Source organism: Carcharhinus amblyrhynchos, chromosome 6 (genome assembly GCF_965287045.1).
Source record: "Carcharhinus amblyrhynchos chromosome 6, sCarAmb.v2.hapA, whole genome shotgun sequence".
Lineage (NCBI taxonomy): Eukaryota > Metazoa > Chordata > Chondrichthyes > Carcharhiniformes > Carcharhinidae > Carcharhinus > Carcharhinus amblyrhynchos.
Genome location: NC_137329.1, coordinates 25,477,286 through 25,497,444, shown reverse-complemented (window position 1 = coordinate 25,497,444; position 20,159 = coordinate 25,477,286). Strand labels below are relative to the sequence as shown.

The following is a 20,159-nucleotide window of genomic DNA, read 5'->3' as shown; positions in this document are numbered from 1 at the left end:
CTGTTAACCCAGCTTTTCATCTGATCCTGTCAGTTCCTTGACAGTTGGGTTACGCTATAACTAACCACCCAGGGTACTAACAGTCTGAAAGATGTGCATTGGCCATGCTAAATCCTCCCTCAGTGTACCCAAACAGGTGCCGGAGCGTGGCGACTAGGGGATTTTCACAGCAACTTCATTGCAGTGTTAATATCAGCCTACTTGTGACACTATTAAATGAACTTTTAAACTTTTTGAACAACTGTCCCCAGTATGTGTTTGCTGCATAATATTTCTTCACCTGTGGCAACACAGATGATGTGACTGACATTTCTGAACCAGATAAGAAGTGGAGCGTTTGACCAACTTTTTCAGTGGGGGTTGTTTTTGCAATGTGACATGTCCGTTGAAAGCGTGCTCAAAAGAGGATTATTCTGGCAGATTATTCAGCGTCAGCTGCAGGAAGTCGAAGAAAAACAGCGAGTACTGGAAGAACGTGGTGTGCTGTTGGAGAAAGCTCTACGGGGCGAGTCAGGTACTTACCTTTGCTCAGCTTGTGTTCCCTTTTGACTCTTGGGTTATGGATGTCGCTGGTAGGGCTACCATTTAGTGCCCATCCCTTGAGAGAATGATGGCATGTCGCTTTCATGATCCGCTGGCGGTTTAATACAAATTAGTATAAATAGCTTGCTAGGCCACTTCAGAGAGTCAATCACATCAGTATGGATCTGCAGTCATTTATAGGCCCAGAAGTGATCAGGACAGCCGGTCTAAGGGTCATTGGTGTCTTAGTTGGGTTAATACCTTGGCTGACCGTCTGTGTGGAGTTTGCATGTTCCCCCCATGTCTGCATGGGTTTATTCCAATTGGTCCAGTTTCCTCCCACACTCCAAAGATGTGTGGGTTGGGTTAATTTGCCAAGCTAAATTGCCTCTTAACTTTCCCAGATATGTTGGGGTGGGGAGGGGCGGGGGGGGGGTTGGTTAGCAGGGTATGTATGTGGGTTTATGGTACCACTGTCAGAGAGTCAGTGCACAGTCGATGGGCCGAATGACGTCCTCCTGCATTGTATTGATTCTATTCCATGAATACAACAATCAAATCATCTCAGAGTCACCTTCATTGATCGATGCTTTTAATTTCCAGGTTTTTTAATTTGCTATGGTGCGATTATGTTTCTAGGCCTTGTGATTAATAGTCCTGTAACTGAAACGTTACAGCATTGTACCTGGATTCTCTGTATGTGATCCAGGACCACTGTCTTATTTTCATCAAACATTCATTATTTTAGCCAGCAGTTTGAAAAAAAACTAAGAAGGATGAACAGATAGCCTCACAATTTCTTATATCCCACTGAAATATTTCATATGCAAATATCTAAATGCGGGCTTTTTGCGAGTTTAGTATCATAGGATCTTGCAGCAGGGAATGAGGCCATTTAGCCCATATAGCCTCTGCTGGCACTTTGAAAGAGCTTTCCAATTAATCCCACTCCCTGGCCTTCCCCCGCCATTAACCCTGCAAATTAGACCTTGTCCAGTACACAAATAAAAGCAAATTACTGCAGATGCTGGAATCTGAAACCACAAGAGAAAATGCTGGAAAATCTCAGCAGGTCTGGTAGCATCAGTAAGGAGAGAAAAGAAGTGACGATTCGAGTCCAGGCGCGGTTGTGTGGACTCGAAACATCAGCTCTTTTCTCTCCTTAGAAATGCTGCCAGACCTGCTGAGATTATCCAGCATTTTCTCTTCTTGTCCAGAACATGTCCTGTTATTGTGAGTTTATCTTGGGATTTGTTGGGTTCTTACCCCAAAAAGGTTCCTGCTGGAGGCAATGGTCCTTTGTTCAAAATATTTATTTACATTCCAACTATTTACAACAGTTAAATAAGACCAGGATATGGCTGCAGTGACTGTCTGAGATGCTTCACACTCATCTCAATGACTGGCACCACTGTGATATAGCTCTTTATGCACATGCTTAGTTGCTATCATGACCGTTAACCCTTTACATCTTCCTCCCCACCCCCCCACCGAATCTTTATCCCATACTATTATACACACATTCTCTAACTCCTCCACTTTGAGTCCCATGCGGTGGGACATCAATTTCTCCAATTGTGTTCTCAGTTCTTGTTGTGGACATAAGGGGAATCTTCTCCTTTGAAGGCATTAAACTCCGTAGACAGAGTTTTCTGCTTCTGGCCCGTAGTGTAAAGATGGTTGTAGTAACTCCATGGAGGCGAAAGTCCTGTCGCCAAGTTACTTTAGTTACACCATACATCTGTACACAGCCAGCTCTCCAGTTGCTCCCTGCTGAAAGTAGGCTAGGAGTCTGACACACCTGCTTTAAATAGGGAGCGTGAGGCTCCCTGATTTAACCATCAAAACGGACTCATCAGGTATGTCTTTTTGACACCAACCAAATAAACAAACTCAAATTAACTTAGGGATAAATTAAAACGGGCAGCTCCCCAAAAGGAAGAGGGGAACAGCCCAAACAAAAAACAAAGTCCAAAGGAAACTTAAAACATTAAATCAGAATGTGATTATCAGGGTCAATAATACATCCCAGCCCCTGCGGTGCCCAGCGGATGCAGAAGGGATTCATCAAGTAGTTCAAACTCCAGCAAATCAGTCTCATTAGCCTGGCTGAAGTCATCACAGTGGTGAACAGAGATTTTCCTTTTTTTCCTTTCCCTTTTTCTCTGCACTTTGGGTCAAGCTTGGACAGCTGGCTACCCTTGCCTGAATGAATGAAGCTCCTTCAGCTCCTGTGAAGATTTATATAGCTGTGGGTGGTCTATAAACTTCGACCACCGCAACAGACAAAGACTTATATAGTCACAATTATGTAATTCTCACCCATGAATGTATCAGACGGACAAAGAGAAGAATGTTCTGAAAGAAAATGATGATTTTCCCGCTACTACAGCAGGAATTTCTTTTTCTGTAGGCTGTAATTCAGCTCACACACTCTCTTCACTCTGTTCCTCAGAGAGCTTGTACATCTCTGGAACATCATCAGAATGCATGCTGTCTTCAAAAAGTAAAGGAAGGTTCACAATCTCCTCCTGTGTAGCATTTTGGTCATCAGCCTTTTCCATTCTTTCTCAAAAGAGCAAATTAAGATCTGGAATGTTATCTTGCAACTGGTAGAACCATAGAAACTCCACAGTGCACAAAGAGGCCACTCGGCCCATCGACTCTGTGCCAACTCTCCAAAAGACCATCCCATCCAGGCCTCCCCCTCCATCCTAAACCCATACCCTCATGCATTTACCATGGCTATCCACCCACCCTACACATGTTTGGACACAAAGGGGCGATTTAGCTTGGCGAATCTACCTAACCTGCACATTTTGGACTGTGTGAGGAAACCAGAGAACCAGGAGGAAACCCGCACAGACATGGGGAGAATGTGCAAACTCCACACAGTCATCCGAGGCCAGAATCGAACGCGGGTACTTGGCGCTGTGAGGCAGCAGTGCTAACCACTGTGCCGATCACCTCCATCTTTGGTGCATCTGTCACCCGTTGCATCCAGCCTCATCAGAAAGAGAAATGAAAGAGCTACAACTTCTTCCTGTGGTTGTAGGAATGAAAACCGATTCATAGCATTTTAAGTCAGCTTGAGTTTCTTGAATGGAAGTTTCTTTAACCGATTTCTCCTTCTGTCTTAAAATGGGCATTCTTCCTGCCTGTGGACCTTCGTCCTGCCACAGTGGGGACATTGGAAAATGATACTTTATCAGGGCATTTCCTTGATTGCTGCTTTACCACATTTGAAATTTTATAACCCACAAATCGAACAACTTCATCGGGCTGTTCTTGGGGAAATTTTCTTCATATTTCAGACAAAAGCCTTAGAAATTCACATCTAAAATGTCCACAACTGTTCTATCTTTGATCAGGTCATTTTGTAGTGTTCTAAGTTTTCACAATTTTCAGCCCAGTGATACAATTAATCAATGAATGAGTCAATCCCTATTATTGTCTACCCCACTTAAATTTTGTTCTTTTATGAAATATAAGTACTAAGGTATGAATCAAAGGTTCTGATGACATCCTCATGGGGAGCTATCACTTTCTTTACCACTTGTCTGGCCACCATGTCATCAGCTATGCTCCCAACACTGTATAACAAAGTGCTAACTTGAGGGGGGAGGGGTGGTGATTCTCCAAGTCCACTGCACAGTAGGAGATATAACCAGAGGCCATGTAGAGAGCTTCCCAGTCGCCTCCAGCTGCTGGATTTCAGGGGGACACCGGAAATCAGCACATAGCTGATTTGAATATTTAGATTCCAATTTTAATGTCATTAGCGGGCTCAGGACTGAAGTCCCACCACCTCCCCCGAGTGTTTCACTCTCGTGGGGTTTACAACAGCTCCCCGAGAGCTGGCAACCTGCTCTGCTGAGGTGAGGGGAGGCCACTGAAGCCCCCCAGGAGGTTGTGGCTGGGGGGTGGTGGGTGCCGCCTGGGCATTGCCAGCTTGGCAGTGTCAGCCTGGCACAGCCCATGGGGCAAAGTGCACTGTCAGAGCTGCAGGGAGGGGGCTGGTTGGAACTGCGGGGTGCGGGGAGGTTGGGGAGATCATCGGGACTCCCGGGGGGGGGGGAAGTGGGCCGGGGGCCAGGGGCCAGGGCTGACCTGGGAGGCCAACAATTGGGGGTGGGGGGGCGTGGGGGGCGGTTTGCACAGTCAGTGATGCAGGGTCACGGAGTTGGCCAGTGATCAGGAGACCAGCAGTGCAGAGCTACTGCACATGCGCCGATCTACAGCACCATGCTGCCAGCCACTCCGCTGAAAAATCAGCAGGATTTACTCTGGTTTATGTGCAAGTTTGGCACTTTCTTTTTTGGAAGATCCTGACATTGATCTGTGCTCACTTTACTGACAAGGGTTGAGGTGTTGCGGTACTGGGTCAAATATTTTTGCCAATATTGCCATTGCTCAGCCTATCTGGGACCTTCTATAATTGGTTGAGGTAAAGTGGTCACCGTTTCTCACCCTTGTTCAAGATTGTCTTTTCCCAGGCTGCTTGTTCTGCCAGATGCCAGGCTGCCCTCTTATTTGATTGTCCCCCACATAGTTGTAACGTGGCCTCAAAGTCCTTCACCCACTGCTCCGCACTGTTGCTGCCTTTCATTTGAGGCTTTTCCTGCCATTTTCCACTGTTTCTCAGCGGGTGTGGCCACTGCTGCCACTTTCTTCATTGGCTCCTTACTCTAGAAGAGACCTTGCTGAAGGCATTAATCTCTTGTTCAAAAATATTAGATGGAAAATCTTCCGGCTCTTCACGCCAGTGGGATCTTCCGGTTGCGCTGACGGTGTACCGTGCCACAGGTTTCCCAGTAGCATGGGGTGGAATCAGTGGGAAATTCCAGTGATAGTAGACCCGCCAATAGTGTGCTGCCTCCCACCACTGAGAAACAAGCCGCAATGAGAGCAGAGAATCTCACCCATTATATACGTACTATTTACAAAGATTAAAAAAGACCAGGACATAGCTGGAGCTACTCTCTCTGATGCTTTGCACACCTCCTTTCAATGAGTGACATTGCTCTGACATAGCTCCTTACACACATGCTATCATTAGAGTTAACCCTTTACGTTATTGTCTGTGAAATCTGATTTACCATACCTTGTAACTAGTTTATACTTTCGGCCCTTGGTTCTGGCCTTGCCCAAGTGCAAACCTCCCCTTAAATCTACTCTATTAAATGTCCGTAGGCTAAGTTCAGTCTATTTTCTAAATAAGAGAGCTCCACTCTTTTCAACCTTTCCTGATAGATATAACCAATTAGCTCTGGTAAATCGTTTTTTTTGGTGCTTTTTCAAAAGCCTCTCTATCTTTGTTACAATATGGGGATCAGAACTGATCCACTGCAAGTGCAGTCTAACCAAGGTTGCCATGATGGGGAGATGCCGGTGTTGGACTGGGGTTGGCACAGTATGCAGTCCCACGACACCAGGTTAAATTCCAATAGGTTTATATGGAATCACGAGCTTTCGGAGCGCTGCTCCTTCATCAGGTGAATGGACACTGTGTCAATACGCCTGATTTTCTTGGAGGTCCTCTCCACTTTGAGCCGGCAGTTTGCAGTGTCGGTGGTAGCCGTGATGTGGAGACGCCAGTGTTGGCCTCGGGTGGGTCTGTGTCGATATGCACGATGTTCTTGGAGATCCTGTCCACTCACCTGATGAAGGAGCAGTGCTCCGAAAGCTCCTGATTCCAAATAAACCTGTTGGACTTTAACCTGGTGCTGTGAGACTTCTTACTTGGATACAAGTATAACATTGCTTTGTACTTTTCTGTTCTATCCCCCTAGAAATCTTTTGTTGCTTTTTTTTAATGGCCTTGATGACTTGTGAACCTGTACCCCCAAATTCATCATTTCCTCTACAACATTTAGATGTTTATTTTTCAAGTAGCATGTGACCTCCTTATGTTTCCTGCCAAAACATACCTATCCATAGTGGGATTCATTTGCAAATAGCATGCTCATTAGTAAGGTTGCCTATGCCTTCTTGCATTGTGTCACAGGTCTGTAAACTAACTGCAGCCCTTATTTGGTGCTCTCTGTGAATTTTGAAATTGTGCTTCCGATTCCTGAGCTCAAATTATGAAAACAGTGATCAACCGTGGCCCTAGTACTCATAAGAACATAAGAGTTCCACACTCGTGGAACACCACTCCCAGTCCCCACCGTTTGTCACTCTGAGTAACGATCTTTAACTCCTCCCCCATCCACTCTCTGTTTTGTAACTAGCTCCTATTCATTCTACTACATGTCAACTGACACCACATTCTGGGATGTTAGTCAGGCATCTATTATGTAGTAGATTTATCAAAGGTTTTTTTTTGTAAATTACCATGGCTATTGAAAAGCCAAGGGCTAACTGTTGTAAGTACAGTTCCAATAGCAACACAGTATAATGGCTTTCTTTCATCAAGGTCATTTAATACAGCTTTCAACCTTTGAATGCTAAACCTTGTAATATCTTTCTTTTCACGGCATTATGCTGCTTTGAGAGTCTCTCATACCACAGGATAAAAATCTTGACAACCTATATTACTTGGAAATGTCACTTTCCTTTAATTACAGCCTCATAATCGTTGTGTTATATGCCCAAGCCTATTGACCCACCATTCTCCTATTTTCCCTCCCTAAACTTGATGGACATTTCAGGCAAGGCCAGTATTTGTTGTCCTTTCCTAGTTGCCCTTGAGAAGATGCTCGTGAGCTGCCTTCTTGAGCCTCTGCAGTCCATCTGGTAGAATCTGAATACCAGTTGCTTTCAATAATTGAAGACAGAGGGATAGATTAGTAATGAATGATCCTTCGGTTATTAAAAATTAACCTGTGGTCGGAATGAATTGGGTTGAGCAGGCCAACAGAGGGCAGCCTTCTCTAGGAGTTGCCAACTCCTGTCGCATGTATTCCTGGATGTTTCATCATGTGACCTTCCATCTCCAATTGCCCCGCCCAATCAAACAACCGCTCTGTTGTTCCATTCCCAATTTTTTTTATAGCACTAACAGTGAAAGAAATTGAAAGGGAGATTAAACTTGAAATTCCTGGGGACTCCAGGGCAATGTGGTCGGATTGGCAACCCTGTTGTCCTTTCAGCCAGGGAATATTGTGAGATTATTGCCGGATTGTGACCTTCAGTGAACAAGTGACATTCCCTTCGCTGGCACCAGAACCACATAACCTTCGGATTGTCAGCTTGTAGCACGATTAGCCTCCAAAGACAAAGGCGTCTCTTGTCTACGGTTAGATGACCAAACTCACACTTCATATTTATTTAGGTCAGTGTTTGTTTTATGTAATGGTACACAGTGCCCGCTTTGACCGTGATTTGATAATTTATTGAAGTGTTCTTGGATGAATCATTCTGCTCATTAATCCGAAACACAGATTCTTTTTCAAATTTTAATTCATTCTTTTCCATCAGCTGGCAAAGTGGTTTTTAAAAGCGGGCCTGGCCACATTAATCCCCACAAGCAGCAGTAATAGTCAGTAAATTGTACCAAACACATGACTTCGGTCATTAAAATTCCATTCTGACAAAGCAACGCTGGGTAGTCTCCACAGCAACTCCCATTCATAAAATCATGGAAGTGCAGAAGGAGGCCATTCGTCCCATTGAGTCTGCACTGACCACAATCTCACCCAAGCCCTATTCCCGTAACCCCATTCATTTGCCCTAGCTAGTCCCCCTTGCCACTAAGAGACAATTTAGCACGACTAATCCACCCAACCCACATGTCTTTGGACTGTGGGAGGAAACCCACACCGACATAGAGAGAATGTGCAAACTCTACACAGTGACCCAAGCCAGGAATCGAATCTTGGTTCCTGGTGCTGTGAGGCAGCAGTGCTAACCACTGTGCCACCATGCCCCCATCATATAGCATCTTTAAAAATAGTGGAATGCCCCACGGTCCCTTCAGAAGTGGAATCAGACAGATATTTGTCACAGTAAGAGCCACAGAAGGAGGCATTCGAGGTATTAAAACCAGTTCAACATGTCCACCGTTGGCCTGCTGCAATGGTCCAATGAAGCCCAACATAAACTGGAAGAACACCAACACATCTTCTGATTAGACAAATTCCAGTTTTCTGGACCCAACAGTGAGTTCCACAACTTTCGTCTGTAAACTCCCCTCCATCTTCACCCTCCTTCTTGTTTTTATTTGGTTTCCTTGGTTTGTCCCAATACAACCCACCACTCCCCCACAGGGTCATCTGTCCCTTTATTTTGGGCCAACTGAGGCCCTTAAGTGGCCAATTAACGGCCATTTTCATCTCTTCCCACCTCATTCTGATTACTCCTGATGGGGGAGGTGAAAGACAGAATTTGAAGCCTCCAGATGCCACTCCTCAGGTTAATGGCAGGAAAGATGCATGGTATCCTCCTTTACAGAAACTCTGGTCCTATCGAAGGCACCCCCCCATAGTTGAGGTCATTCCTCATGTGCACATCACCACTGCTGTCCTCCCATCACACTCAGAAAAACACTCCAATTTACCTCCCCAAACCCTATTTCCAGCAGTTTCTCTGCTGGGGACTGTATGCAGGTGAGTGAACCACATGAGTGACTGTCCTCCATCTCAGTTGCAAAGTTGAGGTCGGGCATGTGCACTCACTGTGACCCCAAGATTAAGATTGAATACTTTTAATACAAGGCAGATGCATGCCGAATATTTCATAATGAGTTATAGAAAGTGCTTAATCATTAATGGAACTGTCATCAACTTTAAATGGTAGGAAAAAAAAAGAAATATTCATACTTAATTGGATGCGGTAGGAGCACACGGCAATGTTGTGCGGAATCAGCACGTCACTCGCCCCTTAACATTTCATCATGCCAGTAGGAAATAAAGTACACGGATGGAAACAAGCGGAATGTGCCAGCCCTCACACAACCTCACAAACAAACACACACACATACGTACACACACACACTCACATACATACACATACTCACATTCACTGATGTACGCACACACACTCACACACATGCACACACACATACTACACATTCACACACAGATGGACATGCTCACATTCATACACGTTCAAACGCAGATATGCACACTCTCACACAAACTCTTACACACACTCACATATACACACACACACAAACACACAGAAATACTCTCAGGCATACATTCACACATCTTTTCAGATAAAATAAAATTCAAATTTCTCAGTAAAACATTAATGAAGCATTGAAAGATGCAAAAGCTAATTTAAAGGACAGAAATAATCATATTATGAAATTTCTAATATAGTGAAATCTTCCGTTTATTTTATTTAGATTCTGAACAAAAAAATGAAAAGATTTTCAGAAAGAATTTTTATCCGTTTACGGGGAGTCAGATTGTACAATGATAGTGTAATAGATTCAAATCGTAAAACATGTAGAGTGACATCTTTAACATTAAAAATACCTATCTCAACACAACATACAAAGTAACCAGTGGGATGGATACTTTCTAATGTGTTTTTAATGAAACATGTGCCCAATTTAATGTATAATGGATAAGTGGATAGATTTTCCTGCAATAGATCCACCACTAATTGGACTCTTTTATCTAAATATTCAGAACTCAATTCAAAAGAGGAACCTCAACTGATGCAGAAGTGGTTCAAATTGGTCATGGAAAAGAATGCCCTGGTTCGTTACGAAGCTGAAATGATGATATTGTGAGTGGTCCATTTACTATTTCAGTGGAGAGTACTAATGGTTACTGTCAGAATTTGCACACAGCAATCTCCCACAGGTAGCAATGCGATAATGCCCAGATAATATGTTCTATTTTTAATGGTGAAGGGATAATTGTTGGTTCAGGACACAGGGAAAACTGCCCTGTTCTTCTTGGAATAGTGGCCATGGGATCTTTAAGGTCCACTTGAAAGGCAGACAGTGTCACATCTTGTCTAAAAGACAGCACCTCTGACAGTGTCGAGCGTACTGTTCTTTTTTATTCATTTGTGGGACATGGGCATCTCTGGCTAGCCAGCATTTATTGTCCATCCCTATTGCCCAAGGGCAGTTGGAAGTCAACCACATTGTTGTGGTTCTGGAGTCACACATGGGCCAGCCCAGGTAAGGATGACATATTTCCTTCCCTAAAGACATTTGTGAACCAGATGGATTTTTCTGACAACCGGCAATGGTTTCAGTGTCATCAGTAGATTCTTAATTCAAGATATTTTCTATTGATTTCAAATTCCATGATCTGCCGTGGTGGGATTTGAACCCGGTCTCCAGAACATGAGTTTCTGGATTAGTAATCTAGTGATAATACCACTAGGCCATCGCCTCCCCATGATGTGCCATCCTGAATTATAGTCTCAAGTCTTTGTAGTGGGAAGCAAAATCCACAATCAAATTACAATAGTCCTTCCCCAGTATCTAATCTTGAGCTTGAGAAACAGCACTGATTTGCTGTGAGGTTTCTTAATTTTAATTTTAACTGGGTCCAGATCGGATCACTGAACATAGCTGGAATAACATCCCTAAAACCACATTCAGCTTTTTATCGTAGTGGTTGAAAATTTAGACTCGGGCCTGATTGTGCTGTACTCACAGTATGTCTGGTTATTTCAGAAGCCTCCAGGATATTGCAAGAGTGGAAACATTCCGCCTGCAGTGACCAGACTAGCTCCCTGCAGGAATAACTCACCTAGTCCCATTCCCCACTCTTCCCCCCCACCACCCTGCCCTTGCTGATTTCTTCTCCCTCCCTCGAGGGACTGATCCGATTCCCTGCTGAAAGTCCTGGTAGTACCTGCCTCTGCGGGTTTTAGTGATCGAGCAAGCCATGCGAGGGGCTTAATTGATGTGCGCAGAATTTCCAGATTGGCAGCATTCCCAACTTCTCCCTTTTGTGCCTTGACAGTGCTCGTGAGTTGGAACTGGAAGATCAGCAGAGCAGGTTACAGCAGCTGCTCCACGATCGGATGGCAGTTGATGGTGAGCATTATAGCTTGTGACGGGGTCTTAATTAAATTACTCAGGTCTTGGCGCTGGGAGGATAATTGCAAATTACCCAGCAACAAGCTGCTGTGTTTCTGCTGCCACTGTTTAATTAAAACAGGGGCTGTTAGCAATCTGTGTAATCTCCATTGGTTTTTAAGGGAGTCAATTCAGAGGTGATCAGAGATGCAACCATGACAAAGCAGTCAGCACCACCAGCCCACCTCTCCCCCACTATCCAACATCTTAAACACTCACTCCCTCCCCCACCGCCACACTATTATTAGTAATCAATTTTGTGTTGCGTTATACAGCTGTGCATGTGTAGCTGAAGTTGTTTATACAGAATAATATAGAATTACAGAGAATACGCAGCACAGAAACAAGCTTGAGAGATATGTGCCAGCATTTATTGGTGCACAGGATCCGCCTCCCACTCTTCTCCATCAACCCCTATCAATCTATCCCCCCAGTCCATTCTCCCTGATGCCTTTGTCTAACTTCCCTTTATATTCTCCTCAGCAGTAGTGAGTTCCATATTCTCACCATTTTATGGCTAAAGAAATTTCTCTTGAATTCCGTATAGGATTTAATGGCTTATATTTATGGTCTCTGGATTTGGACTTCTCCACAGATGTTTTAGACTATCTTCTGTAATTTCTTTTAGGCAGGGAAGCAATCGGGACTGTTAGGTTGGGGGATGAGATGTTTGGACTTGAAATGCAAGCATTGTACACGGCATGCCTGGCTTGCCACAGTCGTATGACTATGCCATGAGGCTGTCTCTCTGGAAGCTGCCGTCTTGAGGTCGGTTCAATAAAGACTTACAATGATAAAGCACAGGGGAAGCACATCCGTCCTTCATCATGAAACATGGTATGAGGAAGTGGAGATAAATTAGAGATATAGAATCCTGAAACTATTGCAGAGAAGACACTGTGAACCCTGGCACCGGGGAGTGTTCAAATTGTCTAAAACCTGCTTCAAAAAAGATAAGGAAAAGCGAACAAACTAATGGCTGCAAGTAAAATATTGAGAGTGTGAATATAGCTACTGTAAATTTAGCCAGCTCCTGTTGAAAAGACATGTGATATGTGGAAGAACTGACAGCTTTTCCATTTGCAAAGGTAGAACTTTGAGATTGTAACAGATTTAACTAAGAAACCCGAACCAGTAAGAGTAGTCACACTTCGAACACTACTGGTGAGGGACTGCTACAAACATACCCTATATCTAACTGACTGAAAAAAGGACAGCAGAGCTTGTGAAAGCCTTGAACAAACACTTTGAACTCTGTGTGAAGATCATGTACGAATGCTATGTATTCAACAGCAGAGCTCAAGGTGAAAAGGAAATCATTGAACAATATGCAACTGCTATTGCACAGTTTGCAGAATCATGTGAATTTGGGCAGCTGAAGGATGACCTGACTAAAGATAGATGAGTCTCAGGCATTTGAGACTTCTCAGTGAGAGTCAGTCTATGGAAAGAAGAAAAACTGACCCTAAAGAAAGCGATAGACCTGTGTAGAAATGCAGCTGTGCATGTGTAGCTAGAGCTTATATATGGCAGCGATGGCCAGGAGTTACATTATACTGAGACAGTTCTGCTGAAAGAGCAGAGCAATCGCAAACAAACTCCATTCTAAGGAAAAGTAGGATTGCTCAGCATGGAAAACAACATTTTAACTGCAAGACACCAAATCATTTCACACAGTTTAGCTAGGATGAAACAACAGACATTTATATTGATATTCACTGGAGATATCAGCAGAAGAGTTTGATGAAGAACTATAAACAGTACAACAGATTGGTTATGTCAAGGCTTATAGGTAGCTAATGGTTTGTTACTGTTACAGTGATGACCACAGAGGGAGAATATCAAGCAAACAAGAAGTGTTCAATAGACATGAAGCATCTAGGTCTGTGCAAAGTAGCTCAACTCGGAAATCCCAAAATGAAGCCCCCAAAAGTAAGGTTGAGGCAATGATTTTTAATTCAGTCATGGGATGTGGGCATCGCTGGCTGGACTGGCATCTATTGCCCATCACTAATTGCTCTTCTACTTCAACAGAGGGCATTGCAGAATGTGGCTCTGGAGTCACATGTAGGCTGGATCAGGAAAGGATGGGAGATTTCCATTCCTAAAGGGCATTAATGAACTCAGGCAGGTTTTTACAACAATTGACAATGGTTTCATGGTCATCATTAGATTTATAATTCCAGATTTTTATTGAATTCAAATTTCGCTTTCTGCCATGGTGGGAATCGAACCTGAGTCCCCAGAGCATGACACTGGCTCCCTGGATTAGTAGTCCAATGACAATACATATGATGGTATGATACTCATACAGGGAGGACAAATTAGTCTGACAGCCTACTGCAATGGAAGGAAGGAAGGTCTTGAGTTCCGGTTCATAGATGGGACACAATGGCCATTCATTTCTGCTGAAGCCAGTCTAAAGTCTGAACTGGTGACCCTGAATATGCCAACAATATTCAAAGCATACAAAACATTGGCAGCAGAACAGAATTGAGAGGAGTACAAAGGTGTGTTTATATGATTGGGATGTCCATCAGGAGAATACTATCTAGAGATAGATGAGAATAAGACCAATTTAATATGGATGAATGGATATAAGACCAATTCAGCATCTACCAAGAAGCATTCCAGCTGCTCTCGAGTCAAGTCCAAAAGATAAGATAAAAGAGCTCAGAAAAGAAGGGAGTAATCAAATATGTGACAACTTCTACAGACTGAATTAGAAACATGGTAGCATGAATCAACCTGGAAAGCTGTGACTTTGCTTAGACCCAAAGAATTGAATAAAGTGCTAAGGAAATCTCACTGCCCAATGTGAACCATCAAAGAAATGTTGCCATAACTTGCCAAGGCAAAGATATTCGCAAGCATTGATGTGAAGGATGGTTACTGGCAAGTGAAGCTGGATGAAAGCAGCAGCTTTCTAATGACATTCTAGGTACTGTTCGGGAGACACACTGTTTGGCATTTCCACAGCTCCAGAAGACCATCAACAGACAACATGAGGTAGTCAGTGATCTTCCCAGAGTGGAAACAATAGTTGATGATCTGTGGATGGAAGAAGCCATAGCTGACCATGATCAAAATTTAATACAACTACTGGGAGAGAGGTCACCAGATAAACCTAAAGCTGAACAAACTGTAACTGAAGATACCTGAAGTCAAGGACATTGTCACCAATTAACGGCAAAATGGCCTCTGACTGTCTGCTGACAAGATAAGAGCTGTAGTAGTGATTCAGCAACCAACAGACAAAAAAGCAGTACAGCTATTTGTTGGGTTTGTGAGTTATTAAGCGAGGGTTTTGCCTAATTTGTCAGCTGAGAGTGAATCATTACACAAAATCACTGCTAAGGATATGTTGTGGTACTGGGGAAAAAAGAACAAGAAACAGCGTTCACTAAAATCAAGCAATCGGTGATGACAATGCCAGATCTGAAGTACAAAGATGTTAATGCTGAAGTCACCTCACGTTGTGACCCCCAGTGAGACAGGTCTGGGGGGCAATCCTAACGCAGCAAGGACAACCGGTCACATTCACACCCAGGCCACTATTGCAAACAGAATAATACTACGCTCAGATTGAGAAAGACTGCTTGGCTATTGTTATTGTCTGCGAGTATTTTTATCAATGCCTGCTTGGGAAAGATAGTGGAGTCCAACCACTAGCCACTTCAAAGCATTTTCCTCAAACTACTACTGTCTGCTCTAAAGTGACTGCAAAAAATGCTACTTCATTGCAAAGATATCAGCAGGATGTGACATACAAGCAAGGGAAACAGATATACATCGCAGACATGCTGTTGAGAGCAGTGAAACAAGTTGAAGAAGCTATAACAGAATGCAAAATCTTCCAATTCAACATGAAGCAGTTCCTAAGCATGATTTAGATGTCATGAAGCCAACATCTGACAGACAAGAATCTTGCTCAGTTCAAGCAAACCATCCAACATGATACAACTCTACAAGTGCTACAAGAAGTAGTGGGAAAGGGTAGCCTGAAAGCATCTAAGACACACACCTGTGTCACAAGAGGGTATTGGGCATATCGAGATGAATTGATGGTCCAATGTGGCATCTTGTACAAAGGAAATAGAATCATTATCTCTACGGATATGAGAGGTGAGATGCTAAGGTGCATCCATGCAAGCCATCAAGGAATTGAATCGACTCTGAGAAAGGCAAGAGAAGTGCTGTACTGGGCAAATGTGAGCAATGAAATTAAAGGCCATGTTAATTAATTAAAGGAGTGCCACTGATGATGCCTAACAACTCAGATAGACCATGGATGAAGTAAGGAGAAGACCTCCTCAATACAACAGGAACTGATTATCTCGTCATTGTAGAATACTATTCTAAATACTGGGAGTTAGATCAACTGTCTTCAATGATAACAGGACAAATAGTAGAATGCCTGAAAGCACACTTCATTTGGTACAGCATTCCAGACATTGTAAAAAGTGACAATGGTCTTCAGTTCACAAGTGAAGAATTCAGGCAATTCACAAATGATTGGGAAATTCAGCATTACATATCATCTCTGCACCATCCCCAGTCAAATGGAAATACTGAGGTGGCAGTGAAAATCATCAAAGGACTTGGCAAGAAATTGTGTAAAACTAGCACAGATGATTGCAAGCCAATCCTTTAATGAAAAAACACACCAACTGAAGGTGTGAAAATGAGTTCTGTCCAGAGACTAATGCACACTACTCTTCCAATAGCAAAAGAATAATTAAATCCAAAAGAAGTAACATGTGTGAGTGAAAAGATCAACGAGAAATAGCAGAAAACCAAATTTCGCTGTGGCAAGACTGCCAAACCATTACCAGAGTTGAGTATTGGAGAATCAGTCAGGGTGAAAACCTTCAACTTTCAACAGGAGTCAATTCTCGTGAAAGCTTGGGAAATGCGTAGAGAAATTGTCACCTCGATCCTACGTAGTGGACTAAACATATCGTTGCAGCCACATGCATATCCAAAAAACTAGGGAAGCTGTTCCTTCACTGCAATCGGCTGGGCAGCAAGAAGGCACCTGATCAGCAGTCCTGAGAACCAAACTACCATCAATCCAAGAGGTTCACAGGTCCCCAACAACTGCCATGGAATACCAACAGTTAGCACAGCAAGGTCTGCCAGGTGAACAACACACCATGGGGAGGAAACATCATCCAGAGGAACAGCCAATTTATACAATTATGTATGCAATCAGGTGCAGAGACTGACCAGGAGAACAAACAGTCGTTAAGGCATGAGAACAGTGGGTGTATAGCGGGTAACTTGGGTAACTCAGTACACATGGTCGTAAGTGCAAGTTTGTCTTTTGGTTGCTGGAACAAAAGGGAATGTTCTTATCATGTTCGGTGTGAAAAGGGGATGTTTGGGTTTGAAACTCAATCAATTCTACCTAGCATACCTGGCTTGCCATAGTCATGTGACTATGCCATGAGGCAGTATATCTCTGGAGGCTGCCATCTTGAGATCAGTACAATAAAGACTTACAATGATAAAGCATCCAAGAAGCACATCTGTCCTTAAACATGAAATAGGCTTTATATGAAGAAGTGTTTCCTGATTTCAACCCTGAATGACACAGTCTACTTTTAACATTTTTAACAGTTTAACTCTATCTAGCATATCAAATTTATAATTCTGACCACCTTGATCAGATCAGCCCTCAGCATTCTAACCTTAGGGAAGTAGAAGCCTATCAAATCTCTTCAGCCTTGGTATCATTCTGGTGAACCTACACTGCACCACCTCCATATATCCTTCCTGAGATGTGTAACATAGAAACTAGAAACCAGAGTAGGCTCTTCAAGCCTGCTCCAACATTCATCTAGCCCCTTGACCTGTATCTAATTTCTTCTTGATACCAGATAATATTTTTTGGCCAGACCATTTTGTGTAGCCCGGACCTGAACACAAACTCCAGACAGTAGTCTACATTCCAACCAGGGGTTTGTAGAATTGTAGCAGGACTTCCACTCCTCTATATTCCAGCCAGCTTTCCATTAATCTCTTTGCTGCTTATTTTGTTTTTACCTATGCTGGATATATGCTTTTGATATGCTGGATTGTAAAAGTTAATTCCTGGTTTGAGAAAGTTTAAGATTGTTCTCAATGTGATCATTCCCAAACAGACTCCAGGAAGACAGAGAAGGAGATTGCTGAGGAAAAGCAGGTCCTGAATGAAATGTTGGACGTAATCAAACAGAGAGACAAATTGGTCGTTCTGCTGGAAGAACAGAGACTCCAGGAAAAGGAAGAGGACCGAGATTTAGAGAGTTGGCTGGTGGCCAAAGGCTACAAATTTAATTGGTCCTGAATGGCTTGACTTTTAGACCCAACAATAGCCTCAATGGTTTACGAATGGACACTATGTTCCAGAATCTTTCACTGGCAGTAACACAGTGGAGAACACACTGGCGGGGGCAGCAGGGGGCATCATTTTTACATAACCTACCCCAAGATGGAGCCATACTGCCTGTTCTACATCAGGCTAGACTTTACTTTCCTCTGGATTGGTGATAGCTGGTTATATAAATCACGGGTTAGGCCCCAGCTGGGGTACTGTGTCCAATTCCTACCTTAGGAAGGGCATGAAGGGTTTGTAGAAGGTGCAAAAGAGATTTACTTGAATAGTACTAGCGATGAGGAGAGTCTGAAGAAGCTGTGATTGTTGTCCTTGGAACAAAGAAGGTCAGGTGGAGAGTTAATAAAGGTGTCCAAGGCTTTTTAATAGATTAAAACACGGGGAAAGCTGTTTTCACTGCCATAGTACAGAAATGTAAGATAGTCAGCAAAAGAGCAATGGAGGAAGATCAAAAGTTTTTTCTGTTGTAACACAATGAATTATTATGATCTGGAACTTGCAACCTAAAAGGGTGGTGGAGGCAAAATCAATTTCTAAAGGGAATTTGATAAATACTAGACTTGAAAAGGAGACAGGTTTGCAAGACTACCAGGAAAGAACAGAGTGATTAGGGATTAATTAGTTAACCCTTTTAAATAGGCATTATGGACCAAATGGTTTCTGTATGTCATTGGAGCTAGGCTAAAATTTACCTCATTAACTAGTGTCTGCCTGATTGAAATACTCAGAATGGTCCTGCTGAAAATCTCTTTGTTCTTGAGTGAGTGAGAATGCTTGGGTAATGTTCTCGTGTACAAAACTTTTGTACAATATTTCATATTATTTTTGCATATCCTCTGTTTTTGCAATCTAATGGTTCAGCACTCAAAGTTCAGTGGAGAGCTTGTGAAAAAGCTTCTTTCCAATTGTGACATGATGATCTTATCTTGTGGTTGACTGCGAAACACGAGTTAGGAATTGGCGTTCTAAGAATTTGTGAAATTTTAGACACTAAGTCACAATGTTGACAGCATTAGACACCATCACAGTGTCTGCAAATCAGTGTGTAATACTCTGTTCTATTTCAGGTGTATTAAGCTAAGATAAAATACTTTAGTTATTGTTAAGTGAAAAAATATATTATTAAAGAGAGGTGCATCCAACTGAATTGCCTGACAATCTTATTACTAAGTATTTAAAGCACAAAGTATCATTCAGTCCAACCTGACTGGTGTTTATTCTCCACACCAATCTCTACCCACTCCTCTTCATCCCCCTCATCAAAGAAATCTCCTACGGTATGAATTGTTGTTCCCATGGTATTGTTGGATATTTCCTATGAGATAGCCTGATGACTTACGCAAGGATATTTTGGCCTTGGAGGGAGTGCAGAGGAGGTTTACTAGGCTGATGCCGGAGTTGAGGGAGTTGAGCTATGAGGAGAGGCTGAATAAATTAGGCTTGTACTCGTTAGAGTTTAGAAGAATGAGGGGAGATCTCATTGAGACGTATAAGATGATGAATGGGATGGATAGGATAGAGGTGGAGAGACTCTTCCTGCTCAGAAAGGATAGTAGGACTAGGGGGCACAGCCTCAAGATAAAGGGGGGGGCGGTTTAGAACGGAGTTGAGGAGGAACTTCTTCACTCAAAGGGTGGTGAATCTCTGGAATTCTCTGCCCGTTGAAGTGGTGGAGGCTGCCTCGCTAAATATTTTTAAGACGCGGATTGATGGGTTTTTGATAAGAGAGGGGATTAAGGGTTATGGGGAGAGGGCGGGAATGTGGAACTGAGCCACGACAGATCAGCCATGATCTTATTGAATGGTGGGGCAGGCTCGAAGGGCCGGATGGCCTACTCCTGCTCCTATTTCTTATGTTCTTATGAGTGCCAGACGAAAAGCTTCAACAAAATGACTAGATAGGGTAGATGCAGGAAGGATGTTCCCAATGTTGGGGGGAGTCCAGAACCATTGTCCAAGAATATGGGGTAAACCTTTTAGGACTGAGATGAAGAGAAAGTTTTTCACCCAGAGAGTGGTGGGCCTGTGGAATTCACTAAATTTAAAGTTTATTTATTAGGCTTACATTAACACTGCAATGAAGTTACTATGAAAATCCCCTAGTTGCCACACGCCAGCACTTGTTTGGGTACACTGAGGGAAAATTTAGTATAGCCAATGTACCTAAGCAGCAGGTCTTTTTGAACTGTAGAAGGAAACTGAAGCACCCGGAGGAAACCCACACGGACAAGGGAGAACGTGCAAACTCCACACAGACAGTCA

The 20,159-nt window shown here is 43.1% G+C and overlaps 1 protein-coding gene across 6 annotated transcripts in view; it reads left to right on the top strand.

Annotated features, from left to right (window-relative positions):
* LOC145343759 (F-actin-monooxygenase MICAL2-like) overlaps positions 1–19,039 on the top strand; it is a 255,306-nt gene extending 236,267 nt beyond the window's left edge. For all 6 annotated transcript variants that reach the window (XM_080190063.1, XM_080190062.1, XM_080190065.1 and 3 more), the window contains 4 exons: positions 421–514; positions 10,104–10,203; positions 11,403–11,476; positions 17,665–19,039. In XM_080190063.1, the coding sequence (XP_080046189.1) occupies positions 421–514; positions 10,104–10,203; positions 11,403–11,476; positions 17,665–17,849 (453 nt within the window). In that variant the 3' untranslated portion in view covers positions 17,850–19,039. The remainder of the gene's footprint in view (positions 1–420; positions 515–10,103; positions 10,204–11,402; positions 11,477–17,664) is intronic.
* The last annotated feature ends 1,120 nt before the right edge of the window (positions 19,040–20,159 follow it).